Source organism: Erigeron canadensis, chromosome 8 (genome assembly GCF_010389155.1).
Source record: "Erigeron canadensis isolate Cc75 chromosome 8, C_canadensis_v1, whole genome shotgun sequence".
NCBI classification, from domain to species: Eukaryota; Viridiplantae; Streptophyta; class Magnoliopsida; order Asterales; family Asteraceae; genus Erigeron; species Erigeron canadensis.
Genome location: NC_057768.1, coordinates 47,278,365 through 47,293,161, shown reverse-complemented (window position 1 = coordinate 47,293,161; position 14,797 = coordinate 47,278,365). Strand labels below are relative to the sequence as shown.

Sequence of the window (14,797 nt, the reverse complement as noted above, 5' to 3'; positions counted from 1 at the left end):
TCTTGAAACCTTTCTGCTTTGTTTGATTCTTTCTTGAAAACAGATCGGGGTCTTTTTAGCCAAAAAATCTGAGTCGAGCTGACTGTGCCTTGCGAATGTACTTCCTTTTTACTATTTTCCCATAAGACTCTTGAGATTACAATTGAGGGTATGAACTAATTTGCTCTCCACTGATTTGCATATATGTCCCTAAGTAATTCCTTACACATTACTCAATTTTTAGTTATTATGGAAGAAATTATGAGCACTTAATAATAAGCTTGGTTTGTCCTATTTTAGGTTGTAATTATAGTTCTCAAGTTTCTTGAGCAAGTTTGTAACTTTCCAGAAAAGGAGTGTGTTTGCGGTCAATGGATCATGATGGTAGAGGTGAAAAGTGTTTTTATCTTTAATGACTGTAAGGTATAGCATATATATGTGCATCAAGTCATCAACTTCTCACTGTAAACCTTCCTTGGTAGATTACAAAATGGGTTTGTTGGAGAGAGTTGAGTGCCAGGCGGATACAGAATCAAGTTGATATACGAATCAATTTAAAATCTTCGTTACAGTATAACATAGATTGATATTTTTTTGGCAAGTATATAAATTCGCCACTAACATGTTTCTTTCTCAACATTTAACCAAAATTGGGCCTGATAAATAAAAAAAAAAAGGAAAAGAATTCTGACTAAAAATGATTCATGCATGAAACTTATCTAATATGCACCAATTGCCTGACCCAGACAAACAAAGACACAATTCCTGCTTCGCAAATTAAACCACTAACATCACACTATCAGTTTAATGCTTAAAATAAAATGAGTGATAAACTTTAGGAGCAATAAAATGAGAAACTTATTTTAAAATTACCCGAAACAGAAAAAATGAGACAATCGTATCTGTGTAACACATATTAAAATAAGGATCTTCCGCTTCTCCAGACACCTCAACATCTACAGATAGCCTTCAACATCTACACATAGAATTTCAAATTTCCTATAAATTTTGGATTTGTAATCAAAGTCCACTTTTGGTTACACATTTCAAACAAATTACTTTTCAAAATCAAAATTTACACCGATTTTTCCACATCCACTTGAGGATCCAGTAATTTCTTTACATGAAGCTCCACCTTCTTTTGGAGATCATTGGATGGAAATTTATCTATAACCTCAGCACCAAACGAGAGAATAAGGGCTTTCCTGGCTGTTTGCAGATCAATACCTCTCGCCTGAAGATAAAACAGCTGGTCCTCTTCCAGGTCACATATTGAAGCTCCATGAGAACACTTGACATCATCAGCAATTATCTGCAGATTCGGTTTCACATTAACCGTTGCACGTGGCTCAAGAATAAGGCTCCTTGTTAGTTGACCAGCATCTGTCTGTTGTGCGTATCTGCCAACATTTTACAGCTATGTAAAAACAATAATTTAATGTATTACAGCCTAATATTACATTATGATTTTTATGGAGCAAATAACTAGTTTCACCACAATTATAATCGGACAGATATTAAAGGGAAACCTCAATATACTTGACTAGCAATCTTTCTTTTCACCTAAACTGTGACTTTTTAGTTCCATCACACAAGAGTCGATTACCTTTATCACAAGAATGTCCCTTATGGTCATTTTATGTAATTCATGTATTCACTATTAAACAACTAAAGTTCACGACATACTGAAAAAACCAATTATTTGGTTATCCCCAAAAGATCGATTACAAGAAACTAGGACCAACCCACACGTCCTGCCCGAAGGAAAATTTTACTTGAAATTCATTAACTGGTAGGTAATGAGTGATTAATTTTAGGTAGAGAACACACTGATTGCAAATACCAATAGTCCAATACAATTTATAATACTCTCAACTGATAGAGAACAATATATGAATGATGCTTGGTGCTTATGTATGAAAGACAAGTCAAAAATAATTACCTGTTGACCTTTACGTTCCCATCAAATACAACCTGTCCAAGTGAATGAGCCACAATGCACTTGTGAAGTTGCCTAGAAAATCCCCGTGGATGATCCAAAACTATTTTACTATGTAGATCTTGTGTTTGATCATTACCAGACAAGTGAAATGTTGATAATCCAGTTATCGTATCTGACCCAACTTGTTGCACATGGACATTGTGTCTGCTCAACTTTCCACCCGTGCTTACCTCTACTAGCTCATAGGTACTTGACCTTTCCTAAAATATATAAGCAAGACATAATTAGCAGTAGAATTCGCTTTTAAGACGCAAAGGGACGATAGGGCCTAGATGCAGGCCTCATAAGTGGGAACACCATAGTGAATAACATGGAAGAAAAATGTATGAGAGGTTGTTCAATTCCATACTTAAAGCATCAAATATACTTTCAATTCAAATATCATGCATAAGCTAAAGAAAATAAATAATAAGTCAATGTGATACGAAACATACTTCAATTTAATAACATACTCAATTACACACATTGCATATGGACAAGTTGAACAAAACAATAGCTAATTGAACTTGGGTCTGGATAAGCAACTACATACATACATACATATACAGTTTCATTAGCTACATATACGATGCATAAAATTAGGCCTTGTAGCTGATAAGTTTGCATCTGGACAATCGGTAGCAACATACCTAAAGTTAGGCATACAAAGAGCTTGTAATAACTTTGCATCCGGACACTCGGTAGCGACATACATATAGTTAGGCATACAAAGAGCTTGCTATAAATTTAAAATAACTTTGCACCTGGATGATTACATAGTGCACACCGACCCTACACTATTAAGACATTCTACACATAAATACACATATACACAGCAATGATGTTAAAAATAGGAATTATTTGCATACACAGACAAAAATGACATAGAGATTAAATACATTAAAAAACATATTACGTGATGAAAAGAGAGATAGAATCATAGATGGATTGGTAATATGGAGTTTAAATTTTCAAACGTGATCCACGGTTAAGAAAAAAGTAGTAGAAAAATTCGAAGGTCCAAATTTTAGTCATATAAGTTCAAAATCCAGAAAATGCATAGCTGTGCATAAGACCATAAGGGCCTCTCAGGTCTCAACCAAAGTGGTGCACCTACGGGAGCCCCTTGAACATGTCTTGGCTCACCATAGAAAAAGCCACAGGTCTGAAACAGCACTTATTACAGCTTTGAGAAAGGTAAAGAGGCATATATACGTAGTTACGTACTCATTGCCATCACAATTTACAAATATTAAAGAAAAGTATCAGAGTCTGTAACCAAATACAGAGTACTAAAAGTTTTGATGCATAAATAATAGTCAGCATTCCTATAAAGAATAACAACTGTCTTGACATGCAGTCATTCTAACGACCATTGTACCTGGCTTTTAAAAAAACCATTTTTTTATGTAAACACGAAAAGGATAACTATATTTAGCAACGATAATAGATTTTGGGTAAAAAGTAGCAGTATGGTGTTTTTTCTTACGCGTATATATCCCAATAAGCCATCTAAATCTGCCAAAAACTAGTTGGGCATTAACTTTAGTTAATAACGATATTCAACTAATATTAACATCATAAACCTGCAACATGTCAATCAAAGTTACTTTGAGATAATCAAGTGCAAACGACTATCTGCTGCACACCAATAAGCTGACTACCAACAGCATGAACAAGAACCTTAAGTTGTATGCATAATGTATATAGATACATCTAAACAAGCCATATGATCCGATTTCAGTGTTCTTTCCCCTTATAATTGCTAATATCATCTATGTTTTCATGAAATCATATTCACATTAAATTACCTGTCGAATGGATGTCCATTTAATATGTGCAGAGTTCAAAGATTGAGTCTGAATATAAGAATGACTAACTTTAGCTTCTTCACCAACCACAACTTCCATAACCGAATTCGTCCAATAACTCAAATCCCCATCACCGCTCATATACTCTTCAAGTATCCCAATCTCCCCACCTTTCTCCACCACAACTAAAACCCTCGGATTTGAAACCGGCAACTTCTTCGAACCCTTATCACTCCCTTCATTCGAAACATATCTCAAATGCAATAAGCCCTCAACTTTACATCCTTCAGGCACATAAACCACAACCAATTCAGGTGACCCAACACCATTAAGGGACCAAAACAAATCACCCTGTTCGTTACCAGCCAAAAACTCGAGTACCCTTTTCGTTATTTCCTCGGACCCGATACTCGAAAACCCCCCAACAAAAACCCCAACTGGCAAACCTAATAACTGTGACAAAGAATCAACAACATATCCATCAACTATAGTCAAATTAAGCCACTGGGTATCCTCAAAAACACTTAAATTGTTTAAAGATTCATGCTTTATAGGAAAAGAAACAGGTATAATATCTGATTGTTTAATGAAAGATGTGTCTGTGAACCTAAAAGGCTCATCTTTTCTTGAAGGCCATGGTGTAGAAAGTAAAGATTCCGAAGCAAAATCTCTGAGCTTTTGTAAATTTGATGATGATGATGAAGATGGTAAGGAATCTTCTAAAGATTCTGCAATTTGAAGAACAAATGGGTCAGAAAGAGCAGCTGAAATTGGGGGTAAAGATTGTTTGGTCAACAAAAAAGGTTTGACCTTTCTTGGTTTCGTGAGGAATGATGATGATGATGTGGGTATAGTGAAAGATGGTGATGGGGTTGTACGGATGATTGGTGTAAAGGCTGAAACAGCCATTGAAGGTGGAGATGGTGAGGAGTCTGGTGTGTGGGTTTATTTTGACTGGGAATCAAAGATATCGCCATAAGGTGATTTGAAGTGTCATATCATATGGTGTAACTTTTACTCAAGTCCCTCTATTTTTAGTTTGATTATATTTTTCCCAAAATTTATCTCTTTTTTTTATAGTAATAACGAGGGAATAACGACCAATATGGCAATATGTGATCTTTTCATGACCATATTAACTTCAGCCCAACAAGAATGCATACAGAGAAATTGGTGAGAAAAATAACATATATTAGATGTTTCATTTTAGCACAACCAAAGTCACACTTTGTTCCACCTCTTGTACCTATACACTATGTAATATCATAGATGCTTTTTGGGCTAACAAATTTACAAAATGAGATAGTACAGTCTGGTAAAACAACCATTTACAAATCAGACCATTCAGTATAGGCTTGCAATTTGAGGACTACAAAAAACAAGCACTTCATCAAGAGAAGCCCTGGACTCATCACCAAACAAAGACTCCTTTCCATCTACTCTTTTGGCATAAGACAATCCTAATCTTGACTTTGCTTGCCTTAAATCTCCAACACCTGAATTTGTATCGGGTCCTGCAAACCCACCCATGACCGGTGCGAGTGGTGGTCCAATAAGAAGCCCGTCAGCCCCAAACTGTGGCCCACCTCGTGCATAATCAAAAAGAGCAGCACCACTACCTCCTATTTTAGGCAACACTATAGGCTCATTCTTATCTTCATCCGGCCAATAAAATAGAAATGCATCAAAGGTCTCGTAGTAATCGTCGGTGCTTCTATAACCTTCGGGATTGAATGCACCAAACTTGAATGAGTCATCTGTGTAACCGATGATCACACATGGGCCCTTGAAATCGCTACATTCGTGAAAAGAGGTTGCACTAAATCCGTCTAAGGTGGCCTTGTAGCAACATTTTAATTCCTTTCCTGCTCAAGATCATATATGCAAAACTCAACCATATGTCCAAACTAATGTATACCATTCATTTTATCAGGGTTCTTTTTTCCTATCGTACAATACTTGTAATTACCACTTAAACAGTCCCAATTAAGTCTAACTTTTGATTACATACTAACATACAAGTACATGATCATAACCATTAGTAAAGAAAATCACTAACTTATTGAACTATGATTGAATACATTATTTTATGATAAAGTTCTATTTAGGTATGATGTGGGGATATACAACACAAACGTATAATCACAACCCCGCAATGTACATTGGTCGTATATATAGAGGGAAAACTTCGCAACGTTTTAAGTAAAACAAGACGCGAAAGAGAGAAAGAGAGTACCATTGAGGAACGTTTTTGTGAGCAGGGAAGAAGGAAAAGCAAGATCAATATTATGATAATTGGGTTGAGGTTTATCATTAGTTTTGTTTTTGCCAATGTTCCAACCAAAGAGGCACACACATTTTGATATGCAAGAAGCCATACCCAAAAATGAACACTTGAAATTGAGCCAAAACAGTTTTTACAAACTAAAAGTTAAGTGGGTTTCATCCACTTATTTATATCTTATCTTCAACAAATTGTACCTTTCATAGGCCCTACTTTGAAATACACATTAATATATGTATGTACCCTATATATAGATTCTAATTCGATTAATTTTCTCATTCTTCCAAGAATTTATTAAGCAAGAAGAAAATAGCATGAATTTCCACGTGTGTCTTCGCATCAAACAGGTAATAAAAGAATGTTTATCAATGATAAGAGGTTATAAAAGAGAAAGGAAACAATTGTGAAGATGAGAGAAATCAGAAACTTTTGAAAAAGTAATCGTCAATGGGGTCCTTAGCTCAGTGGTAGAGCATTCGACTGCAGATCGAGAGGTCACCGGTTCGAACCCGGTAGGGCCCTTTTTTATTATCTTATCGACGAGTTTATATTGTGACACTTTTTCTATTATTCATTCGATGCTTTTTAAATAAATTATTAGTGACCATCGTTATCAAAATATTATAGATCATACCGAATATGTATGTCTCATATGAAAAATGAATTATTGGCAAAAGACCTATTCGCACTTAGATATAAGACGTACACAAGCAACCATCTCATATCGATTTTATACACAAAAACCAGGATTACAAAATACGCTTTTTACTAACTTGATGGTCTCAATTAAAGATAATAATATATTTATACCGTTTACGTAATGCTATTCGCTTTAAATCAGCTGATCACTCACTCAGCTCCAGCAGCATTAGGAACATTGATCTCGGTTGATGTTGATGTTCTCTTATCGACATCCAAAATCACGTCATCCCCGTGTCTAAACTCCGCAAAGCAAGCCACTCTCCCCAATTCTTCAACTTGCTCAATCACAACATCAAGTCTAGCCACCAACTCAACTAATAAAGCCACAAAAGCCGCAAATGGAAGTGCTTCCGAGAACTCCAAGCTTGTGATCGTTAGTTTGCTCAATGTTGGTCTTAAAATCCGTTTCTCGGCTTCTGTCCCACCTTTTGATATCCTAGGGGACTCTGTTTTCAGGCCCGATTTCCTTGGTGAGTCGGTTTTCAAGCCGGACTTTTTGGGGGAGTCGGTTTTTTTCAAGCTGGTTAAGTGGTTAAAGGATTTTTGTCTTGCTGTTGCGGCGACTAAGGCTAGCATGTTGGAATTGTTGTTAGGGCAGTTTGGGCCGAGGAAGAGTCTGGGTTGGGACTTTAGGGCGCTGTTGAGGTTTTGCAGTGCTTGTTGAAGACGTTCGGTCAGGATTTCCGGAGAGCAATGTCGTCGGTTTCTTATGCTACCGGCGAGCTCCGTTAGAGTTGCGTTGATTTCTTTTGCCATGCGAATGCATGGATCCCTGAATAGTAGTCTTACTGATCTCCGAGTCTATAACAATTGAAGCAAAAATATTTGTTGTTATCAAGAAAAGTCAAATAATAAGAACATGTTATAAATAATACTCAACTGGAGGAAGTCAATAAATTTGTATAGGTTACCCATAAATGAGGAGTTATTTGACACAAAATATGCGGTCCCTTGTAATCGTTTTAGACCATTTTCATGGTCATCCTGATGATTTTTGGCTAGAAAAATTTCAAAGCTGATTTTGGTGATGATTATTTTAACCTTTTAAGTCCTAGATACTAGTAATACAGTTGAGTAAACGCACAATGAATAATTAGCTGCCAAGCCGACCATAATATTTACGAGTACTAAACTAATCTCATCGGTATCAAAACAATACTATATAATTAAAAGAAGAAAATGATATAAGTTGATATTTATAAAGATGTGATAAGTGATAGCATGATCTGGAACCTAATTAATTGAATCATGTATGTATACGCCAGAAAGAATCTTTCAATTATGAACGTACAATCCATTTTTGGATCTCACCTAAATGTAAATTATTTGTCAACTTGTACATAAATAAATCTATAAATATAGCAACTCATAAAACGTCTTTATTATGGTACTATTTCCTTTATATATATGTTGTAATTATTGCAAAATAATGTACGTACCCTGATTTCGGTTTGTAAACTTCCATGAAGAGCGACAACCCCGTACCCAAAATGACGAAGGACGCCTCCTAGTTTCACATATTGTCGCGACGGAAATTTGTGGCAAGGCAACGAGTGTCTCGGCTCCCAACTCGAGTGGAGGGCCTGTTTGTATCATTCGACATACATTGATTCAATTATTAGCTCGTTAATTAGACAAAAGAAAACAGAGCGCAAATAAGTGCCATTGGCAACATATATATTATAACTTTATAACTATAGAAGTAATTATAAATATGTCATTTTTTCCAAAACATTTAGCTATATATATAGCTATAGTTAACTAATTAGAAATAAAGGAACTCACGAGGGTTTCATCGGTGGATTTTGAATCTAAAACGGCCTTATAATTGTCGTAAATAGGATCCTCTGTTTGCTCTTCTATGTCCATATCTATTTCTTCGTCATTAAAGTATTTATCGACACAAGCTGCGCGCATTGTGTTTAAAACATAGAATGAAATCTTTTTATTATTAGTCATTAACGATTATTATAAGTGAAATATGAAAAAAAAATATCGAATTTAATGTACGTGCGTACAACTGTACATTACCTTCGATTGATTTTGCCAGGCCTTCAATTTTGGTAACAGTGAAATTATGAAGATCTTCTCCTGACCAATGTGGGAAGATGAAAATGCTCATAAGGATACACAGACCAGAACCGATGGCTATCGTCGACATACGCCCGTGCGCTAGTTTCAGGATGTCGTCGACGCGATAACTTGAGACAGTGATCAGGTTAAATGTCAAAAGGAATACTAGCACGCCATAATCATAATTCTTTTTTATCTTTGGATAAAATCTCAAATATGTTGTAAACGTGCCTGCCAACATCCATCAAATGTGTTACAATAACACATTTACATATAAGTGTAACAACATGATCTTTTTTCATTAATTACGTACGTACCGATTAGAAAAACTGAAGCTCCAACAAAAACTGCACGAAAAACCTTGCCGTATTCTCTAGCTATAAACTCGAAGAAGAAGGCTAATGAAGCTGCCAACAACGTCCCGAATCCTCTGTTTAATCCTTTGCATAACGTCGCCCCTATCAAAATTACTCGTAATATATATATATATAATTAGTAAACATCCTTTTGAGATATATAACAAAAAGATCGAGTGTATGTTTACTGCCGCGCGCACTTTATAAGTACGGAGAATAATTTTTAAGTACTACTACATATTGTTTTTCAGTAACCGATCGATCGATGTCAAATCAACCATAGGAAAAAATAAATAAAAAAGTACTCGTAACTAGTTATGAAAAACGTATATATGTACCAGCAGTAAATTCGAGGACAACTACAACAGTCATGACAGCCCAAATAGCATTTTGTCCCACACCTTTAAACAAAGGTTCTATAAGATATAACAAAGATACCAATGTCAAAGAAAACCCGACTTTAAGTGCATGGATCGCTCTTCTCGGATCATCTCGACCCAATTTCCATACTTCTCGACATACCAAACCCGGAAACCTCCTACTCTTGTCTACGTAAATCTTCGTTTTCTTGCTCAAATCGGTCATTATCGTGTTTGACTACTACTACTCATACACAGCCGGCCACACACGACAATGGTGCAGGTGCATCTACTGATCACTTATATTCAACAAGATTTCTATTGTTGAAGAAAAACTATATATGCGATGTTGACAAACAATACATATATTTATATTATATTTATAAGCAGAGAGCATATGACACCATGATAAATTAATTTGTTAAAATATATATAGGTGTGTTGTGTGGAAGACAGAGAAAGTAAAAAAATTCACATGGTCTCCATTGAAAGGGATACTAGTCCTAGATTTTAATGACACATATCTATACATGTAAATAAATAAAAACCAATTATTGTTTAATAAACAAATGTAATCAGTCGCAATAATATAGGTGAAACGTTTGCAACAAGTGTATGCCAACTTTTACAAACTTATTTTATTTCCAAAATCCATTAATAATTACTTATGAGATAACGACTATTATTCAAGCATATAATAATTAAATATAAAAACATTTAATTTGATTATATTTCACTTTTATTATTTTATCATTGAAAATAAAAACGAACGAGAAACAAAAGATATAATATATAGAATTAACGTGGTTATGTTTCGATATTTGTGATCATTGAGTTAAAACATGAGATATTTTATTCGGTTTATCGAAGAATGTACAGTTATTAAATTGATATATAGAAAACTTTATAAAAATGAAATAATCTAGTAACACGTAGTACAATTGTACAAAGGAAACTTCTTGGGTTGTGCCGCATATATAAAGTAAACTTGATTACGTTAATCAATGATAATTGTTATTTATTTGAATTTTGCTAAACGCATTATTAAACAGTTATACATTTACCATAAAATTCAAAATAAATGTTTTTGATATAAAATGTAATACACGTTAAGTACAACTCGCACCCCTAAAAATTGGGTTAACATTTTCTTATTTATAAATCCTAAAAAGATGAACAATATATTATTTTCTTTCAAGGTATACAAGTAACCCAAGTTGTATGTGACAAGACCAATACATTAACTCAATCAGCTGTATCTGTAATCATAACATTAAAACCTCAATTTGTTTGGTATTACATTATGATACCGGAAAATAATTAATCAAACCTAATTGGTGTGCCTAACGATATGCCTAAAATCTTAAGAATTTGACATGTGGATTTCATTAATTCTCTTTCCTAATCTTGCCCTTTATTTTTTTCATATGTCATCATCCTACAATTAGACACATCTTTAGGCACACCAATTAGGTTGATTTATCATTATCCTATAATACCAGACGACACCCTCTTTTAAGCCGTTTGATCGGAAGTAATCCCAAAACGCCCCTCTCTCCAACACGGTGGCCATCAAACTAATCCAACACGCGCACACATTGTAAAAACACGTGTGAATTTCTTTCTCATTTGCTAATTTCTAGTTTATACATGTTGCACATTTTTAACATAACTCAGTTAAGTTCGATTTTGGCAAAAAATTATCTAAGTGTGCACGTCGTAAAATTTTGAGCCGAAACTAAACCATGAAAGCTTTGAGAAAAATCGAACTAATATTTTCTTTGAGACACCTAGATCAAAACATTAATTTTTCTACAGATATGTTTTGGTTTGATAAAATTGGCTTTTGGACTAACAAAACCAGGAACTGTCTGTATAGGGAAAGACTTGGAACATTCGTTCCCGTTTTGGTTAACCATGTTTTCATGAGATGATATAATGGAAATTAAAGCTTCCAATGATTAACAAATAAATTTATAAGATCTCAGTGATATAGTACAATTTAAGTGAGAGGTGAGCTATTCGTTTCCGTTTTTAAAAAATTTAGGATTCGTAGGAGGACCAATTTAATTCCTGAAATGGCGAACCCGAATTTGACTTGAAAAGGCTAGAAATAGTGAACCGGGATCATAAAATTTTTAGCCCATTACTTTTCAATTTTTCATGCTGGTTTGAACTCGATTTTTAAAGCGTGTCAAGCATTGTTAACCAAACTTTAATAAGAAAGCAACGTGCCGCATTTTATCACTTGTGAATTGGTGATGTCGCCATCTCTCCCCCAATGTAAATACAAACTGTTTACAGTACCCAAACACTTTTTGACAACTGTAAATCTTTTGTTTTATGTGATGAAGCCGGTTTATTTTTTTCTTTTTTATTAAAGTATTAGAAAGATAGAAACTTTTATATTGAAGGCCTATAGGTTGTATATTTTCAGGATAGACAGCTCCTTGTACACATGACATATCCTTATATAAGTCATTCTATATATCATGTGCTTTGTTAATTTATTTCACACATATGATAAGTTTTGCATGTCTAGAAAACCTCCATATATTAATTTACTTGAAAATACACAAATCTCCCAACTAATTTATTTTACAATACAGCACAATGACTTGCGTCTTGAGTTGTGTAATTAAGGTGTGTCCTTGATGCTTTCTTTCCACTAGATAATGATTTTGGTTTGTTTCACCTTTGAATTCAAGTTTGGAATTTATTTAGAAATTTACGGTGTACGAGTGAATAGTTTGGAATTCCAAGGATTAAGTTTAGGTAAATTCAAGTTCATATAGTCCTTATCAGCTTCATACCAGACCAGTTCAATGTTCCAACTGATGACGTACCCACCCAAGAGCAAACACTCAGGGTACGCTTGAATGATACGTTCTACTTTCGGTAAACAAGGAAATGATTTGTATCTATCAAGAATCCTATACATTAGGAAAGAAGATCAGAACAAATCTCTTATTTCCGGAAGGGATATACACGACCCAAGAAAACCCTACTTGGGGAATAAGTCATGAACCCCCTATAAATAGGGGGAAGAATGGCTAGAATGATTCATAATCACTTACACACATTCTTGGCGTACAAAAGGCATAGCCTTACCGGAAGGGAACCGCCAACGAACAACCACAAACACCCCCATTCCTCCTTTCTAGGCAACCGGATTGGCTGTACAAACAATTGGCGCCATCCGCGAGATATTTTCCGAACAGCAAAACTTGCAAAAATTTTTGTTTTCCCAAACCCTAAAACCTAGAAGAATGAGCGAGGAAGATAGGCCGCCACCTGGTTTCGGGGGAGAAAGCATATATCTAAACCGAAATCAAGGCGGCACACCAATCACACCTTCATCAGTAGGGGTGACACACGCCTCTACGTCGGCTCAACCCCAGATCAACGATGCATACATACGACAAAATTATGCCAGCATCCTGAACACTCTAAGGCGTCTCCAAGACGCGGGAGAATTATCAGGAAGGGCAATCAATTTCGATGAAGAATATGACGAGTATGATGGTGATACACCGCCAGGCGAAAGGCGTAGGCAACCAATGGATCCAAGATCAAGAGTGCAAAGGACCAATAACCAGCCAAGCAATGCAGCGGGATCACAAGATAATTCTCAAAACCCAAGCAACCTAGGGTCAAAACACCCAGGTACAAAGAAACCTAGGGTCAAACACCCAGGTACAAAGCATCCTAGGGTCAAACACCCAGGGACAAGTGAATCTTGGGTCAAACACCCAGGAACAAAGCAACCTAGGGTCAAACACCCAGGTACAAAGCATCCTAGGGCCAAACACCCAGGGACAAGTCAACCTCGGGTCAAACACCCAGGGACAAAGTAACCTAGGGTCCAACACCCAAGGACAAACCAACCCAAGTTCAAACAACCAAGGTGGCCAGAACATCCCGCAAGGAATATCAAATCCAGGACAACAATATAATGTGCCAGGATATGTGCATTATACGCAGCACACCAACTTCCCTCAGTACTCGACAAATTCACTCCCGCAGTACCAGGTACAAGGAACAAGTAACCCATGTTACTATGATCAAGGGACAAACATGTCAGGGTACCAACAGAACTCCCAAAACCAATTTTTTCCAACCAATACACAAGCATCCAATATAACAGGATCACAAAACTTCACCCAAGGTCCACAAATGCAGGGTTACGGTCAACCCTACGTCCCCCAAGTAAATCAAACCACACCGCAGGTACAAGTAGGGCCTACTCAAAACCAACCCAAGCAAGGATTCCAGATGCCGGGCCAAGTCCTAGGAACACATTATCAAAATACAGGACCTCAATCAGGTCAGGATTACAACCATCACTACCTAAACAATTCAGGAATCAATAACCAAGGGTATGGGCAATACTATCAGGCTGGGGGTCCAAACTTCAACACCTACGGAACAAACACCTGGGGATCAAGCACATACCAAACCTTGCAAGCATACCTACCAAACACACTCAGACCATTCAGTCTTAGCAGAATGCCAACAAGATCACCATTTGCAGAATGGATAAGAAACCACCCATTGCCAGCAAACATGAAATACCCAACCCACCTAGGGACGTATAATGGCAAAGATGACCCAGATGACTTCTTGCAAAGATTCGAAGGAACAGCAGAAATGCAAAACTGGGTCGAACCAGTGGCGTGCAAAGCATTCAGAATGGGATTAACGAGTGATGCAAGAGAATGGTTGGGTAGCTTAACGGAAGGATCGATAAACAGCTTCGATGAACTCAAAACAAAGTTTTTATCGCACTTCTGTCAACAGAAGAAGCATAAGAAGACACATGTAGCAGCCCACAACATCAAACAAAGAGAAAATGAAACCTCTAGGGACTTCATAGAAAGGTTCACCGCAGAGTCACAAGAAATCACAGGATTGCCAAAATCACAAAGGGTTTCTGGGCTAATACATGGTTGTCGGAATAGAGAGTTGGTTGAACGCTTAAATACAGATTTAGCAGAAACATTCGATGAAGCAAAGAAAAGAGCGCACAAATTCCTAGATACAAAAGAAATTAGAGCAAGTAAATTGGATGATACAAGATACAAAAAGGGAAAATGGCAACCAAACAAAGACCAACAAAGGTACAGCCCGTATAACAGGGAAGAAAAAAGAAAAGATTATAGTATATCACTCCCAGACATGACAAAGACTCCAAAGGAAATACTACTCACGGAGACAGTAGGAAAAACATTCCCCATCCCACCAAAATTAAG

General features: G+C 36.2%; 3 protein-coding genes and 1 non-coding gene across 5 annotated transcripts; 1 reads left to right on the top strand and 3 right to left on the bottom strand.

Moving 5' to 3' along the window:
• Positions 1 to 829: 829 nt before the first annotated feature.
• LOC122578832 (protein ABCI7, chloroplastic) lies at positions 830 to 4,752 on the bottom strand. The gene is made up of 3 exons (XM_043750880.1): positions 3,772 to 4,752; positions 1,922 to 2,181; positions 830 to 1,379 (listed from the first exon to the last, which is right to left on the bottom strand). Exons 1-3 carry the CDS (start codon positions 4,678 to 4,680, stop codon positions 1,055 to 1,057), a joined length of 1,494 nt encoding a protein of 497 aa, XP_043606815.1. The 5' UTR covers positions 4,681 to 4,752; the 3' UTR covers positions 830 to 1,054.
• A 189-nt stretch (positions 4,753 to 4,941) lies between these two features.
• On the bottom strand, positions 4,942 to 6,184 carry LOC122578834. The gene is made up of 2 exons (XM_043750882.1): positions 6,008 to 6,184; positions 4,942 to 5,636 (listed from the first exon to the last, which is right to left on the bottom strand). Exons 1-2 carry the CDS (start codon positions 6,147 to 6,149, stop codon positions 5,116 to 5,118), a joined length of 663 nt encoding a protein of 220 aa, XP_043606817.1. The 5' UTR covers positions 6,150 to 6,184; the 3' UTR covers positions 4,942 to 5,115.
• A 321-nt stretch (positions 6,185 to 6,505) lies between these two features.
• On the top strand, positions 6,506 to 6,577 carry TRNAC-GCA. The gene has a single exon. It is a non-coding gene; the product is annotated as a tRNA-Cys (tRNA).
• A 181-nt stretch (positions 6,578 to 6,758) lies between these two features.
• On the bottom strand, positions 6,759 to 9,916 carry LOC122579516 (aluminum-activated malate transporter 14-like). 2 transcript variants are annotated; one of them, XM_043751700.1, is made up of 6 exons: positions 9,525 to 9,916; positions 9,148 to 9,300; positions 8,789 to 9,061; positions 8,543 to 8,664; positions 8,197 to 8,340; positions 6,759 to 7,558 (listed from the first exon to the last, which is right to left on the bottom strand). In XM_043751700.1, the coding sequence occupies exons 1-6, from the start codon at positions 9,769 to 9,771 to the stop codon at positions 6,905 to 6,907; spliced, it is 1,593 nt and encodes a 530-aa protein (XP_043607635.1). In that variant the 5' UTR covers positions 9,772 to 9,916; the 3' UTR covers positions 6,759 to 6,904. The 2 variants fall into 2 exon arrangements, with proteins under 2 accessions (XP_043607635.1, XP_043607636.1); XM_043751701.1 differs by having other exon boundaries at positions 9,148 to 9,288; positions 9,525 to 9,915.
• Positions 9,917 to 14,797: the final 4,881 nt, after the last annotated feature.